The sequence below is a fragment of the Pristiophorus japonicus genome, chromosome 5, assembly GCF_044704955.1.
Source record: "Pristiophorus japonicus isolate sPriJap1 chromosome 5, sPriJap1.hap1, whole genome shotgun sequence".
NCBI classification, from domain to species: domain Eukaryota; kingdom Metazoa; phylum Chordata; class Chondrichthyes; family Pristiophoridae; genus Pristiophorus; species Pristiophorus japonicus.
The window spans coordinates 47,057,876-47,074,072 of NC_091981.1; the positions used below are offsets into that span (position 1 = coordinate 47,057,876).

The following is a 16,197-nucleotide window of genomic DNA, read 5'->3' on the forward strand; positions in this document are numbered from 1 at the left end:
TGCCCACAACACTTCGCTATTTTAGTAATTTCCCTTCTACAAAAAAATAAGAAGAAACTGCTTTAAATGTCACTTTGTCATTGTGATTCTATGCCTGCGGGAAAGTGATTTGCATTTCTGTTGTTACAAGTTAGGTCTACATTGCTTTTGAGTGAGAACCAAAAGTAGTCTTTCACCAACTAGCACCTTTACAATGAAAATGTTCCCACTGAGTCTGTTCCTCGATCTGGCAAAATTAGTCAGGTGTACAACAGCTGCAAAAGTGAATTTAATGTCTGTATACACTTGTATAAAGGGAAGCATGTTAACCTCAACCATCAAGTTCAGGTATTGGGTTTACTGTTCACAGTTTTTCCCCACTGTTGTTGAAAATCTCCAACTTACACAGCTGCTCAAAATAAACTCTTGTTGACGAATATAACATATTTCTCTTTACAAAAAAACACTCATAACAGTCAAGTCTTTTATCTTATTTTGAGCTGTCACTTGATTTTCTAGTCTTGTGTTTCTGTTTTTTCATCTTTTTCTTTTTCTTCTTCTCTTTCCTTTTTTTCTTCTTTTTGTGCCTGGCTCCAGAATCTGAGGAGCTGGAACTCTTACTGTCTGATGTGGTGTCCTCCAACATCTGTTTCAGTTGTTGTATCCTAGGAAGAATTATAGTAATTATAATTCACATTATAGTAATTAGAAAAAATAATTGCTCACCGATTGAACAGTATTCTTCACTTCAACCATGATTTTTTGTGAAGAAGTGCTTCCTGACGTCATACCAGCACAGCCCAGCTCTAATTTTAATGTTATGTCACCTTGTTCTGGACTCTCCCATCAGAGAAAACAGTTTCTCTCGTTGTACCCTATCAAGTCCTTTAATCACCTTAAACACCTTGGGCCTGAAATTCGACAGGACGTAAGGGCCGCCCATTTCTCAGCGGTATTTCGGCAGTGCGTCATTTAAAACTGCCGAGACCGAAGAGCGCTGGTTTGGTGGAATTTTTTTTGGCGGTATGCGAGCGGTGTGCAGCGGGCAATGTGCAGTATTATAGTCAATTAAGATCGATTTTCTTGTCAATGGATAGTGCACTGCACATGCGGAAATTTTTTCTTCTTTTTTTCCCCCCACAGATGCTTTTTCCCCGTGATTTCGGGGGTCAGGGTCACCCGCACATGCGCAGGGAGTTGGAGTCGAGGGAGAGAGAGTGAGAAGGAGCAGCAAGGTATTCGAGGGTCAGTTGGTTTAGTCAGAGATTGCAGTCAAAAATTATACAATATTAACATATTTTATAAATCAAAATTCATAATATAATAAATATAAATATAATGGAAATGCTGAAAAAGAAGTCAAAACGCAGGAACATCGAGAAGGATGGGAGGTTGAGGGCGCCCACCTTCGACAAGACAGAGCTATCTGCCCTGCTGGAGAATATTACAGAGAGATACTCCGACTTAACGAAGGGTGGTCGTTGAAAGCTTACCCCTTCCAAAGGAATACAACAGAATATGGGACGAGATTAGGGAGGCTGTGTCCTCTCCAAGTACAATGGTACGTACCATGGAAAGGTGTCGTAAGAGGTGGAACGAACTGGTGAGGGTAGCAAAAGTTATGATTTTCTTTTTGCACCCGCCATGAGCCATGTACCATGTAGAAACATAGAAACATAGAAAATAGGTGCAGGAGTAGGCCATTCGGCCCTTCTAGCCTGCACCGCCATTCAATGAGTTCATGGCTGAACATTCAACTTCAGTACCCCATTCCTGCTTTCTCGCCATACCCCTTGATCCCCCTAGTAGTAAGGACCTCATCTAACTACTTTTTGAATATATTTAGTGAATTGGCCTCAACAACTTTCTGTGGTAGAGAATTCCACAGGTTCACCACTCTCTGGGTGAAGAAGTTCCTCCGCATCTCGGTCCTAAATGGCTTACCCCTTATCCTTAGACTGTGACCTCTGGTTCTGGACTTCCCCAACATTGGGAACATTCTTCCTGCATCTAACCTGTCTAACCCCGTCAGAATTTTAAACGTTTCTATGAGGTCCCCTCTCATTCTTCTGAACTCCAGTGAATACAAGCCCAGTTGATCCAGTCTTTCTTGATAGGTCAGTCCTGCCATCCCGGGAATCAGTCTGGTGAACCTTCGCTGCACTCCCTCAATAGCAAGAATGTCCTTCCTCAGGTTAGGAGACCAAAACTGTACACAATACTCCAGGTGTGGCCTCACCAATGCCCTGTACAACTGTAGCAACACCCCCCCGCCCCTGCACCCAAACCCCCCCGCTATGAAGGCCAACATGCCATCCGCTTTCTTAACCGCCTGCTGCACCTGCATGCCAACCTTCAATGACCGATGCACCACGACACCCAGGTCTCGTTGCACCTCCCCCTCTCCCAATCCGTCACCATTCAGACAATAGTCTGTCTCTCTGTTTTTACCACCAAAGTGGACAACCTCACATTTATCCACACCATACTTCATCCGCCATGCATCTGCCCACCCACCCAACCTATCCAAGTCGCTCTGCAGCCTCACAGCATCCTCCCCGCAGCTCACACCGCCACCCAACTCAGTGTCATCCGCAAACTTGGAGATACCACATTTAATCCCCTCATCTAAATCATTAATGTACAGTGCAAACAGCCGGGGCCCCAGCACAGAACCCCGCGGTACCCCACCAGTCACTGCCCGCCACACAGTGTCACACAGATAATGTTATTTATCCCAAGGTTATGGCGATGTATTTGTGCTTTCAGGCAATGACAGGAGGATTAACGCAGTGTTTTGATGTGTGTGTGCGTGAACCTGTGTGTCTGCAATGTTAAATGGATTGAAGATTTTTACTTTAATTTACTTCACTTTCTGCAGAAGACGTCTGCAATAGCAATGGATCAGCGGTGTACCGGGGGGAGGACCCCCAACGCAAGAACCATTGACGAAGATTGAGATCCGTGCCCTGTTGCTGGTCGGGGATAGCAACCGTGCCACCACTGGAGTTGGAGCTGACCCACCCACATAGGATGGTCAGTTCAATACAATCCCCGGTCTGTGTTGCGGTCCTGTAATGTCATGTAATGTAACTGTAATCTTGGCCTCATGTAATGTAATGTAAATTTATTTCATTGTAATGTTGGGCTCATGTGATGTACTGTAATGTTGGGGGCATGTAACGCAATGCATATGTATATGTATATGTATATATGTATTGTCTGTCTGCGATATGTAATGCAGTAATGCAGCAGTGGTGGACATTTAAGACAGACTGCGCTACGTCACTATACTCATGTACTCATGTAACCCTCACCCCTCCCCTGGTGCCAAGCATTTTAAAATGTTTTGTACATCCAGACTCAGATGATTCAGACCAGTCCTTCGCAGAGAGACCAGACGACAGACCCACTGCCTCCATCTCTGGCGTCACCCAGCCCTCTCCCGAATTCATTCCTGCCAGAGATGATGAAGAGGAAGAGCAGCTGATCCTGGAGCCGGTGGAGGTGGGGGTGGAGACAGAGGAGGATACACCAGCTCCTCTGGTGAGCCAGTTGGAACATCCTCCACCACTGATTCTATATTCATTGGATTCCCCCATGCCTCCTCTGTTCCCGATTCTGCGGGACCAAGCGGTGCGCAGCAACACACCCCCAGTGTTGTATCGCCTTTGCTGCAGCAACGGAGGTTGGTGTAGAAAAGGTCCGTTGCTGCAAGACAGATAGGCGTGTATCAGGACATGGTGCGTCTGTCACAGACCAGCGTCGACATAGTTCGAGAGCTGCTCAAGGCCATGGCTATGATAGCCGGAAACTTCGCAGTGCTATCAGAACGACAGTCAGAGGATCTGTCACGTCAGATCACCTCGATGGAGCGAATCACCGACTCCGTCGAAGCCATGCTGCAATTGATGGGATCAGGACATGGCGCGGAATCCCCCCGTGTCATAGTAGTTGGGTCGACAACACCTGAGGGTGGGGAGCTGTCAGCAGCTTCCAGCCCTGTAGCCGTGCCTTCTGATCACAAACTTCTTCTGAGGCCCCATTCACTGCGCCTGCAATGGCTGATCCCCAACGACAGCAACAGAACTCTGGATGCACTCTTGCACGCTGGCTTGGTACCACCACGCGTTGGTCTGGGCTCAGGGGCAGTGGGACAGGGAAAGAAGGGCGGGAGTAAGGGGGCGGGGGGGGGGGGGGTAGTCCCAAGGGTGGTGGAGTATGCGGTCAAGGTAGAGGACAGTAAAGGATGCTTTGTTGTTGTCAAGTGTTGTTCCATTGTTCATTTAAAATAGTTGAAGTTTGATTTTTTAAAGTTTATTTCAAGTTGTTAAAGTTGTTACAGTTGTGCAAAGTTCTAATTATAAGCTTTACAAAGTTTTACAATTGTATATTTTTTACATAAACATTTCAATTGAATTTAAGCACTCTTGTACAGTGTCAAACTTTTGGGATAACAGTCATCAGGGTCCCAAAATGCAGCTCTCCACATTCAAGCAAAGCGTTCATTTATGAGCTGCTGCCATAACAATACGCTCCGCGCACCCTCCACTGTGGTGTGGGGCGAGGGGATGGTGCCATGGGTTCATCTGGAAGCTCCTCCTCATCCTCCTGCCCCTCATTTTCCTCTTCTTCCTCCTCCATCTCCTGCACTCTCTCCTCAGGTGGTCCCGCAGTCCCCTGTGGCAATTCCTGTCCCTGCATGATTGCTAAATTATGCAACATGCAGCACACCACTGTGAACTGAGCAACCTGCTCAGGGTGGTACTGCAGCCTGCCTCCTGAGTGGTCCAAGCATCAAAAGCGCTGCTTCATCACTCCAATTGTCTTTTCGATAATATTACATTTGGCTATATGGCTCTTATTATATTGTTGCTCGGCTTCTGTCTGAGGCTTCCGTAGGGGGGTTCAAGAGCCAGGTAGCAAGGCCGTACCCTTTGTCTCCCAGCAGCCAGCATTTACTTTGTGGCTCAGACTTCAACGCGTCAGACACAGTGCTCTCATGCAAGATACGCGCATCATGGATGCTCCCTGGAAAGTAGGCATTCACTCTGTATGTGCGCTGCGTATGGTCACTGACGAGCTGCATGTTGAGGGAGTGGAATTCCTTACAGTTTCGGTACGTCTCCGCCTCCTGTACTGGTGCTCACAAGACAATATGGGTAGTCAACAGCACCCTGCCTTGGGGAAGCCGGCAATGCGTGCAAATCTCAAAGCCCTCTCACTCTGCCTCCCCAGTCATTGGGAAGTTTATAGAAACATAGAAAATAGGTGCAGGAGTAGGCCATTCGGCCCTTCTAGCCTGCACCGCCATTCAATGAGTTCATGGCTGAACATGCAACTTCAGTACCCCATTCCTGCTTTCTCACCATACCCCTTGATCCCCTTAGTAGTAAGGACTTCATCTAACTCCTTTTTGAATATATTTAGTGAATTGGCCTCAACAACTTTCTGTGGTAGAGAATTCCACAGGTTCACCACTCTCTGGGTGAAGAAATTCCTCCTCATCTCGATCCTAAATGGCTTACCCCTTATCCTTAGACTGTGTCCCCTGGTTCTGGACTTCCCCAACATTGGGAATATTCTTCCTGCATCTAACCTGTCTAACCCCGTCAGAATTTTAAACGTTTCTATGAGGTCCCCTCTCATTCTTCTGAACTCCAGTGAATACAAGCCCAGTTGATCCAGTCTTTCTTGATAGGTCAGTCCCGCCATCCCGGGAATCAGTCTGGTGAACCTTCGCTGCACTCCCTCAATAGCAAGAATGTCCTTCCTCAGGTTAGGAGACCAAAACTGTACACAATACTCCAGGTGTGGCCTCACCAAGGCCCTGTACAACTGTAGCAACACCTCCCTGCCCCTGTACTCAAATCCCCTTGCTATGAAGGCCAACATGCCATTTGCTTTCTTAACCGCCTGCTGTATCTGCATGCCAATCTTCAATGACTGATGTACCATGACACCCAGGTCTCTTTGCACCTCCCCTTTTCCTAATCTGTCACCATTCAGATAATAGTCTGTCTCTCTGTTTTTACCACCAAAGTGGATAACCTCACATTTATCCACATTATACTTCATCTGCCATGCATTTGCCCACTCACCTAACCTATCCAAGTCGCTCTGCAGCCTCATAGCATCCTCGTCGCAGCTCACACTGCCACCCAACTTAGCGTCATCCGCAAATTTGGAGATACTATATTTAATCCCCTCGTCCAAATCATTAATGTACAGTGTAATCAGCTGGGGCCCCAGCACAGAATCTTGCGGTATCCCACGAGTCACTGCCTGCCATTCTGAAAAGTCCCCATTTACTCCTACTCTTTACTTCCTGTCTGACAACCAGTTCTCAATCCATGTCAACACGCTACCCCCAATCCCATGTGCTTTAACTTTGCACATTAATCTCTTGTGTGGGACCTTGTCGAAAGCCTTCTGAAAGTCCAAATATACCACATCAACTGGTTCTCCCTTGTCCACTCTACTGGAAACATCCTCAAAAAATTCCAGAAGATTTGTCAAGCATGATTTCCCTTTCACAAATCCATGCTGACTTGGACCTATCATATCACCTCTTTCCAAATGCACTGCTATGACATCCTTAATAATTGATTCCATCATTTTACCCACTACCGATGTCAGGCTGACCGGTCTATAATTCCCTGTTATCTCTCTCCCTCCTTTTTTAAAAAGTGGGGTTACATTGGCTACCCTCCACTCCATAGGAACTGATCCAGAGTCAATGGAATGTTGGAAAATGACTGTCAATGCATCCACTATTTCCAAGGCCACCTCCTTAAGTACTCTGGGATGCAGCCCATCAGGCCCTGGGGATTTATCGGTCTTCAATCCCATCAATTTCCCCAACACAATTTCCCGACTAATATGGATTTCCCTCAGTTCCTCCTCCTTACTAGATCCTCCGACCCCCTTTTATATCCAGAAGGTTGTTTGTGTCCTCCTCAGTGAATACCGAACCAAAGTACTTGTTCAATTGGTCCGCCATTTCTTTGTTCCCCGTTATGACTTGCCCTGATTCTGACTGCAGGGGACCTACGTTTGTCTTTACTAACCTTTTTCTCTTTACATACCTATAGAAACTTTTGCAATCCGTCTTAATGTTTCCTGCAAGCTTCTTCTCGTACTCCATTTTCCCTGCCCTAATCAAACCCTTTGTCCTCCTCTGCTGAGTTCTAAATTTCTCCCAGTCCCCGGGTTCGCTGCTATTTCTGGCCAATTTGTATGCCACTTCCTGATTTCCCTTGATAGCCATGGTTGAGCCACCTTCCCTTTTTTATTTTTACGCCAGACAGGAATGTACAATTGTTGTAGTTCATCCATGCGGTCTCTAAATGTTTGCCATTGCCCATCCACAGTCAACCCCTTCAGTATCATTCGCCAATCTATCCTAGCCACTTCACGCCTCATACCTTCAAAGTTACCCTTCTTTAAGTTCTGGACCATGGTCTCTGAATTAACTGTTTCATTCTCCATCCTAATGCAGAATTCCACCATATTATGGTCACTCTTCCCCAAGGGGCCTCGCACAACGAGATTGCTAATTAATCCTCTCTCATTACACAACACCCAGTCTAAGATGGCCTTCCCAAATTACATCCAGCGGCATACAGTGCTTTGGTTACCTGTCGAATGCAGCGATGAGTAGCGTGCTGAGAATTAGAGCATATATCCCCAGCTGATGCCTGAAAAGAGCCGCATCCATAAAAGTAAAATGCCACAGTCACCTTCATCTCGACAGAGAGTGCAGTAAAGTTGGTGGTACTGGGCTGCAGGTCTGCCTTAATGAGCTGGCAAATCTCATTGATCACCTCTTTTCGGAAGTGCAGCCTTCGAAGGCACTGTCGATCGGTCAAGTCCAAATAGGAGCATTTCTCCCTGAAAATCCTTTGGGGTAAGGCCTCCTCCTGCTGATCAGTCTGCGACCTCTTCCATTACCCTGATAACTCTGCTCAATAAACCTTCTCCCATCTGGATCCTGCATTAAACAGGTAGTCAGCAATACAGGCTGAGATAGTACGGGCCCCATTCTTTTTAAATCTCCAGAATCTCCTCAAATATCCTGAGATAAACTCAAATGATTTTTCAATGAAAAAAATATTAACTCAAATGCCTTCTATCTTAATGATGTACTCAGTACCAATATACATACCTTTCCCACTACACTATTTACTGAGCCACCCACTTTAGTGTCATCAGCAAACTTAGATATATGGCTCTCTATTATTTCATCCAAGTCATTTATAAATACAGTGAGAAGCCGAGGCTCCAGTACAGATCTCTGGAGGACACCACTAGTCACATCATGCTAATTTGAGTACATACCTATTATCCCTACTCTCTGTCTCATATCTCCTAACCAATTCCCTATCCAAGTAAATATGTTGGCCCCAATTCCATGTGCTCTCATTTTTGTTAACAGTATCTTATGTGTAACCTTGTCGAATGCCTTCTGGAAGTCCATATAAATAACATCCACAGACATTCTCAAACCTACGTTTATTATCTCGCCAAAGATCATGACTAACGCATCAACAATTTCCTCACCAACCTCTTTTAATACCCTGGGGTGGAAACCGGGTCCTGGTGATTTGTCTATTTTTAATCTCATTAGTTTCTCAATCATCATTTTTTTTTAAATCATTGACTCCAGTTAGTTCCTCCTCTTGATTTATTTTTATTTTTCCTTGTATCTCTGATACATCATCCTCATCCTCTACTGTGAAGACCAATACAAAGTAACTATTTAGTAAGTCTGCCATCTCCTGATTTTCAATTACAATTATCACCTGCATCTGTCATTAAGGTGCCCACATTACTCTTAGCCAACCTCTTTCTCTTAATATATTTGTAAAAACATTTACTGTTGTCCTGGATATTCCTCAATAGCTTTTTGTTTCCTTTTGCAGCTCTTATCACTTTGTTTATATCCCTTTGCTGTTCTTTATATCTCTCCTAGTCCACGGAATCTCTACAGTTCTTTGCCTTTCTTTCAGCCCTTTCCTTTAGTTTTATTCTATCTCTCATTTCCTTTGTTGACCAAGGTTGTTTAATTACACACAAAGAGCTCTTGCCTTTTAGGGTATGTATAAGTCTTGTATTCTCCCAAATACTTTTTTGAACACCTCCTGCTATTCATCCATAGTTTTATCCGTTAATAGTTCAGCTCTGTCTATTGTGGTCAATTCCTGACTCATTTCTCCAGTCAGACTTACCTAAATTTAAAACCTTAGTTCGTGACTCAACTTTCTTCCTCCCATACCCAATATCAAATTCTATCATAGTATGGTCACTATTAGTTAGGTGTTCCCTTACCGTTAGATTATTGACTAATTCAAGCTCATTATTTATAACTAAATCTAAGATGGCATGTTCTCTTATTAGTTCAAGGACATATTGTTCCAGAAAATTGTCCCGAATACACTCAAAAAAATTCACTGCCTTTGGGACTCGAGCTGTTCTGCTACCCGAGTTTGTGTGAAAATTAAAGTCTCCCATTATAAATACTGTGTTTTTACAATAAGCTTTTCTAAACTCCACATTTATGCTTCCCGCTACTTTATTATTGCTATTTGGAGGTCTGTAAACAACTTCCACCCATAATATTTCTACTGCCTGCTCACCCTTATTGATATCCATTCTTTCAAATATTGCAATAGTGTCCATTGTCAATATTGCTGCTCCTCCTTTTTGAATTTCCCTGTCCTTTCTAAAGACCTTATAACCTGGAATATTTCTCTCCCAATCATGGCCCAGTCTCTGATGACCACTGTCTTACCGTTTAAGCTGAATTTGCACTTCTAATTCACTTGTTTTATTTCTTATGCTACGTGCATTAGTGTATAGTAACTGGGCAATAAACCCTCTCCTGCTCTTATGCCCTGATGTTGTTTTGAACACACATTTTAATGCATTATATTCCTTGTTTTTTTTATCACTTCTGTTGTATTTTCGTCAGTTATTTTCTATATTTTTACTGAACCATAAGTATTTCTATTATCTTTATTACTATTGATGGCCTGGAGATTGCTCTCATCCTTTTAAAAATCTTTAGGCTATCTTTATTTCTGCCTGAGCTCTCTCTCTCTCTCTCTCCCCCTCGCCTTCATTCCTATAGATCATATCAATGCAACCACTCAACTTTGTAATGCACTGCATACCGTTTTATTCTTTATAGTAGTCTATCACTAACACCTATGCTTACCTTGTTTCCTTTTCATACCGTTTGTTTTCTCTGATTACATCATACATGGGATCCTCATGTGCCTAGTAAAAGAAGGCACCATGTTAGAAAATTGTTTATAGTAAGTACAAATTTCTATATGCTAAATATAACTTTTAAAAAGTCAACTTTCAAATACCTGTCGTTAAGTATAAAATTATCAAAAGCAGAGTTAGTTAAGTTAGAACAGCAGAGTTTGACTATTATGAACAGACGTTTAGTGTCAGGTGGTTTTATTTCCCCCAGAATTTAATTTTTATTTACATAATGCTTTATCACATTTCAGAAATTACTTACTTTGTTGTATAGGCAAATAGAGCAGTTATTTTGTGCACAGTTATATTCCACTACACTACTTGGATAAATGACTAAGTAATCTGTTTATGTTGGTTGAGGGAAGAATAATAGCCAGGAACTTGGGAAAAGCTCCAGTCCATCTTGGCCAGAACACCAGAAAAACTCCCCTGCTCTTCTTTGAATGGTGTCATGGGATGTTTTGCATTCATCTGAACTGGCAGATGGGGCCTCAGTTTAACATATCATCTGAAAGACAGCACCTCTGTCAATGCAGTACTCTCTCAATACTGCACTGAAGTGTCAGCCTAGTTTGTGTTCAAGTCCTAAAGTGGGGTTAGATCTTCAACATTCTGATTGAGAAAAGAGAATGCTACAACTGAGCCAAACTCACACTTGGCTAATTTCTTTCTTCTGTTACTTTAGGCCTGCCTTATTTTACTTAAAAGTTAGATTAATTATATTTATGCAAATAAACCAAGACAAGTCTGACCTCAGTTTAGCAAGTCATGTTACAAATATAACCAATACAAAGTAATGCTACAAAAACATTATTATTGATCCATGACTTCAGAAAATGTTAATTCTAATGAGTTGATTGCAAAAACAGTAACATAAAATGCTGAAAAGGTGAAACTCATAATTTTTGCAAATTTTCAAAAGCAAATAGAGAATGAATTTTGTTCTGACTTACTACTCTGAACTGTTCCAACTTCTGATTTCCACTGATGAAGTAGGGACATTCTCTATCCCCAGTTCGATGTCCAAAATTTTTGCATCTCCAGCCTGGAAACAAGAGTCCAAAATAGTACAAATAACTAGTCATTTCAATTCTCCCATACTAACCTTTGAACATTGTCAAATGCTCATCAATGGTGGCATTTTTAAAACTTGGAAGCCAAATAAAACTAAATAATAAGGGGGCTAGTTTTGATCTGCTAATAAAATACTAAATTTTAAACAAACAAAATAATTTGGTTCATTACATTCTAATGACTCAAATCAAACAATTGGTTTAAAAGTTACATTCCTATGAAGTTCACGGAGACAGATTCTGGAATAATCGTAACTGCAAACTGATTACAACATAAGGTTTCATTTGAGGTAAAAAAAACTCTTTTTATAAGTTTGATACTTCAATACAAAATGAATGCTCCAAAATTAGTGTTTCAAGCAAGATCATCCTGTATTTTACAACATATAGCTGAATTCTTACTTTCCTTTTCAGAGAAATCATATTTTGGCCTTCAGTTGTGCAAAAATGAGACTGCAGCAATTTCATTATCCCAGGAAGCTGGATTACAAACAGTGGGCTGGATTTTAATGTGCACACGCACTGGTTGCCTGGGTGGGGATGGAGGGTTGCGATAGTGTGTGGGAAACCTAGAAGTAAGTGCAGTAGTGCAGATGTCAGTGGGCTTCTTGTTCTTAGCTACCTCATTATCATTTTACTTCTGGGATTTCCATCCAATTAGCATCAGCAGGCAAAATGACAATGCGCATTATGCAATTTCAACTCCAGTATTTAAATCGACACTCCAAACATGAAAGTTGAAGGAGTTTGTAAATGCAGAGAGCCACAGGCCTATTGCTATGGAGTCAAGACGGGCAAAGGGTGCGCATCCCTGGATGTGCTGTTGGGGACTGTAAAGGCCCGGAGAGATGCAAGTGGAGAGATGCAAGGAAGAAGCCTACAGCTGAAACGAAGAAGACGTGGTTGGTGGCTGCCAAGGTCAGCAGCAGGAGCGTAATGTCACGCTCCTGAATCCAGTGCAGGAAGTGATTCAATTATCTCAGCAGGGCAGGAAAGACAACAGAAATGGCACATTGCTCTACATCCAGATGTGCCCATCATCCCAATGCCCCTCACTCTGCCTTCTCAAGCCTACTCCAGTACATCACTCCTCACACCAAATTAGCTTACAGGTACCGCCATCCCTCTTTGTCTATGCACTTACTCACACCCGCATCGATCCATCCGCACTGACACTTGTCCTTATGTGATGTCAGCCTATCCCTCAGCCATCTTCAACAAATGCTCTCCATCCATCGAGTGAACTCATCCCATTACTCTCACTCATGGGTCTCTTCTTTCCCTCCTTGCAGGAGATGAGAGCCGAGAATACCAGGGATAGGCAGAGCACCGGAGATGACCCTCCAGCCATCTTTCAATTAACATCTGCAGAGGAGGCGGCACTGGAGATCAGCGGAGTTGCAGTGTCCCTGGCCATCAGAGATGGGGGGCCTGCCAGTTACCTAGTGACAGAATTAAATATCAGGCTGCCAGATGGCATACAATACTCAGTAATGCTGATTAGATGTCAACAGATGTCACATGATCATGTGCATAATGATTACTATGAAGGTAAAAATGCTTGCGGTTATCATTCGTGTGGGAGGACAGAAGATTGGGAAGTGTTTAAAAGCCAACAAAGAATGACTAAAAAAATGATTAAGAAAGGGAAAATAGACTATGACAGTAAACTAGCACAAAATATAAAAACAGATAGCAAGAGCTTCTATAAGTATATAAAAAGGAAGAGTGGCTAAAGTAAATGTTGGTGCCTTAGAGGACGAGACCGGGGAAGTAGTAATAGGGAACATGGAGATGGCAGAAACTCTGAACAAATATTTTGTATCAGTCTTTACGGTAGAGGACATTAATAATATTCCAACAGTGGATAGTCAAGGGGCTATGGGGGTGGGGGTGGGGGAGGGGAGGAGGAAATTAACATAATCACAATCACTAAGGAGGTAAGATAATGGGACTAAAGGCAGATAAATCCCCTGGACCTAATGGCTTGCATCCTAGGGTCTTAAGAGAAGTAGCGGCATGGATAGTGGATCCATTGGTTGTAATTTACCAAAATTCCCTGGATTCTGGGGAGGTCCCAGCAGATCGGAAAACTGCAAATCTAACGCCCCTATTTAAAAAAGGAGGCAGACAAAAAGCAGGAAACTATAGACCATTTAGCCTAACATCTGTGGTTGGGAAGATGATGGAGTTCATTATTAAAGAAGCATTAGCAGGACATTTGGAAAAGCAAAATTCGGTCAGGCAGAGTCAGCATGGATTTATGAAGGGGAAGTCATGTTTGACAAATTTGATAGAATTCTTTGAGGATGTAACGAACAGGGTGGATAAAGGGGAACCAGTGGATGTGGAGTATTTGGACTTAGAAACATAGAAACATAGAAAATAAATGTGAAGTTATCCACTTTGGTAGGAAAAACATACGGACAAAGTATTATTTAAATGGTGATGGCTTGGGAAGTGTCGATGTACAGAAGGACCTGGGTGTCCTTGTACACCAGTCATTGAAAGCAAACATGCAGGTGCAGCAAGCAGTTAAGGCGGCCAATGGTATGTTGGCCTTCATTGGAAGAGGATTTGAGTACAGGAGCAAGGATGTTTTACTACAGTTATACAGGGCCTTGGTGAGACTGCACCTGGAGTATCATGTGCAGTTTTGGTCTCCTTACCTAAGAAAGGATATACTTGCCATAGAGGGAGTGCAGCGAAGGTTTACCAGACTGATTCCTGGGATGGCAGGACTGTCTTATGAGGCCCTTTGAGTCTACACTGCCATGCAACACGATCATGGCTGATCCTCTATCTCAACACCATATTCCTGCTTTTTCCCCATACCCCTTGATGCCTTTTGTTTCTAGAAATCTATCGATCTCCCTCTTAAATATATTCAATGACTTGGCCTGCACAGCCTTCTGTGGTAGAGAATTTCACAGGTTCAGCACACAGAGTGAAAAAATTTCTCCTCATTTCGGTCCTAAATTTCCTACACCGTATCCTGAGACTGTAACCCCTTGTTCTAGACTTCCCAGCCAGGGGAAACATCCTCCCCGCATCCAGTCTATCCAACCCAGTCAGAATTTTATACGTTTCAATGACATCCCGTCTCATTCTTCTAAACTCTAGTGAATACAGGCCTAGTCGACCCAATCTCTCCTCATAAGACAGTCCTGCCATCCCAGGAATCAGTCTGGTAAACCTTCGCTGCACTCCCTCTATGGCAAGTATATCCTTTCTTAGGTAAGGAGACCAAAACTGCACACGATACTCCAGGTGCAGTCTCACCAAGGCCCTGTATAACTGTAGTAAAACATCCTTGCTCCTGTACTCAAATATTCTTCCAATGAAGGCCAACATACCATTGGCCGCCTTAACTGCTTGCTGCACCTGCATGTTTGCTTTCAATGACTGGTGTACAAGGACACCCAGGTCCTTCTGTACATCCAAACTTCCCAAGCCATCACCATTTAAATAATACTTTGTCCTTATGTTATTCCTACCAAAGTGGATAACTTCACATTTATCCACGTTATACTGCATCTGCCATGTGTTTACCCACTCACTCAATCGATCTAAATCGCCTTGCAGCATCTTTGCATCCTCCTCAACTCACAATCCCAGCAAATTTGGAAATACTACATTTGGTTCCCTCATCCAAATCATTGATAAATATTGTGATTAGCTGGGGCCCAAACATTGATCCCTGTGGTACCCCACTACTTCCAGAAGGCATTTGACAAGGTGCCACATAAAAGGTTACTGCACAAGATAAAAGTTCACGGGGTTAGGGGTAATATATTAGCATGGATAGAGGATTGGCTAACGAACAGAAAACAGAGAGTAGGGATAAATGGTTCATTCTCGGGTTAGCAATCAGTAACTAGTGGGGTGCCATAGGGATCAGTGCTGGGACCCCAACTATTTACAATCTATATGAATGACTTGGAAGAAGGGACCAAGTTTAACGTAGCCAAGTTTACCGACGATACAAAGATGGGAAGAAAAGCAATGTGTGAGGAGAACACAAAAAGTCTGCAGAAGGACATAGACAGGCTAAGTGAGTGGGCAAAAATTTGGCAGATGGAGTATAATGTTGGAAAGTGTGAGGTCATGCACTTTGACAGGAAAAATCAGAGAGCAAGTTATTATTTAAATGGAGAAAGATCGCAAAGTGCTGCAGTACAGCGGGACCTGGGGGTGTTTGTGCATGAAACACAAAAGGTTAGTATGCAGGTGCAGCAAGTGATCAGGAAGGCCAATAGAATCTTGGCCTTTATTGCAAAGGGGTTGGAGTATAAAATCTTGCTACAGTTGTACAGGGTATTGGTGAGGCCACACCTAGAATACTGCGTGCAATTTTGGTTTCCATATTTAAGAAAGGATATACTTGCTTTGGAGGCAGTTCAGAGAAGGTTCACAAGGTTGATTCCGGAGATGAGGGAGTTGACTTATGAGGAAAGGTTGAGTAGGTTGAGCCTCTACTCATTGGAGTTCAGAAGAATGAGAGGTGATCTTATCGAAATGTATAAGATTATGAGGGGCTTGACAAGGTGGATGCAGAGAGGATGTTTCCACTGATAGGAGAGACTAGAACTAGAGGGCGTAATCTTAGAATAAGGGGCCGTCCATTTAAAACTGAGATGAGGAGAAATTTCTTCTCTCAGAGGGTTGTGGATCTGTGGAATTCGCTGCCTCAGAGAGCTGTGGAAGCTGAGACATTGAATAAATTTAAGACAGAAGTAGACAGTTTTTTTAAATGATAAGGGAATAAGGAGTTATGGAGAGCAGGCAGGGAAGTGGACCTGAGTCCATGATCGGATCAGCCATAATCAAATTAAATGGTGGAGCAGGCTCGAGGGCCCGTATGGTCTACTCC

The 16,197-nt window shown here is 43.2% G+C and overlaps 1 protein-coding gene across 1 annotated transcript in view; it reads right to left on the reverse strand.

The window, feature by feature from the left end:
• Positions 1–255: 255 nt before the first annotated feature.
• rp9 (RP9 pre-mRNA splicing factor) overlaps positions 256–16,197 on the reverse strand; it is a 30,210-nt gene continuing 14,268 nt past the window's right edge. The window contains exons 4-6 of the mRNA XM_070880588.1: positions 11,205–11,296; positions 10,199–10,260; positions 256–644 (exon numbers count right to left, since the gene is read on the reverse strand). Coding sequence (XP_070736689.1) covers positions 470–644; positions 10,199–10,260; positions 11,205–11,296 — 329 coding nt within the window. The 3' untranslated portion in view covers positions 256–469. The remainder of the gene's footprint in view (positions 645–10,198; positions 10,261–11,204; positions 11,297–16,197) is intronic.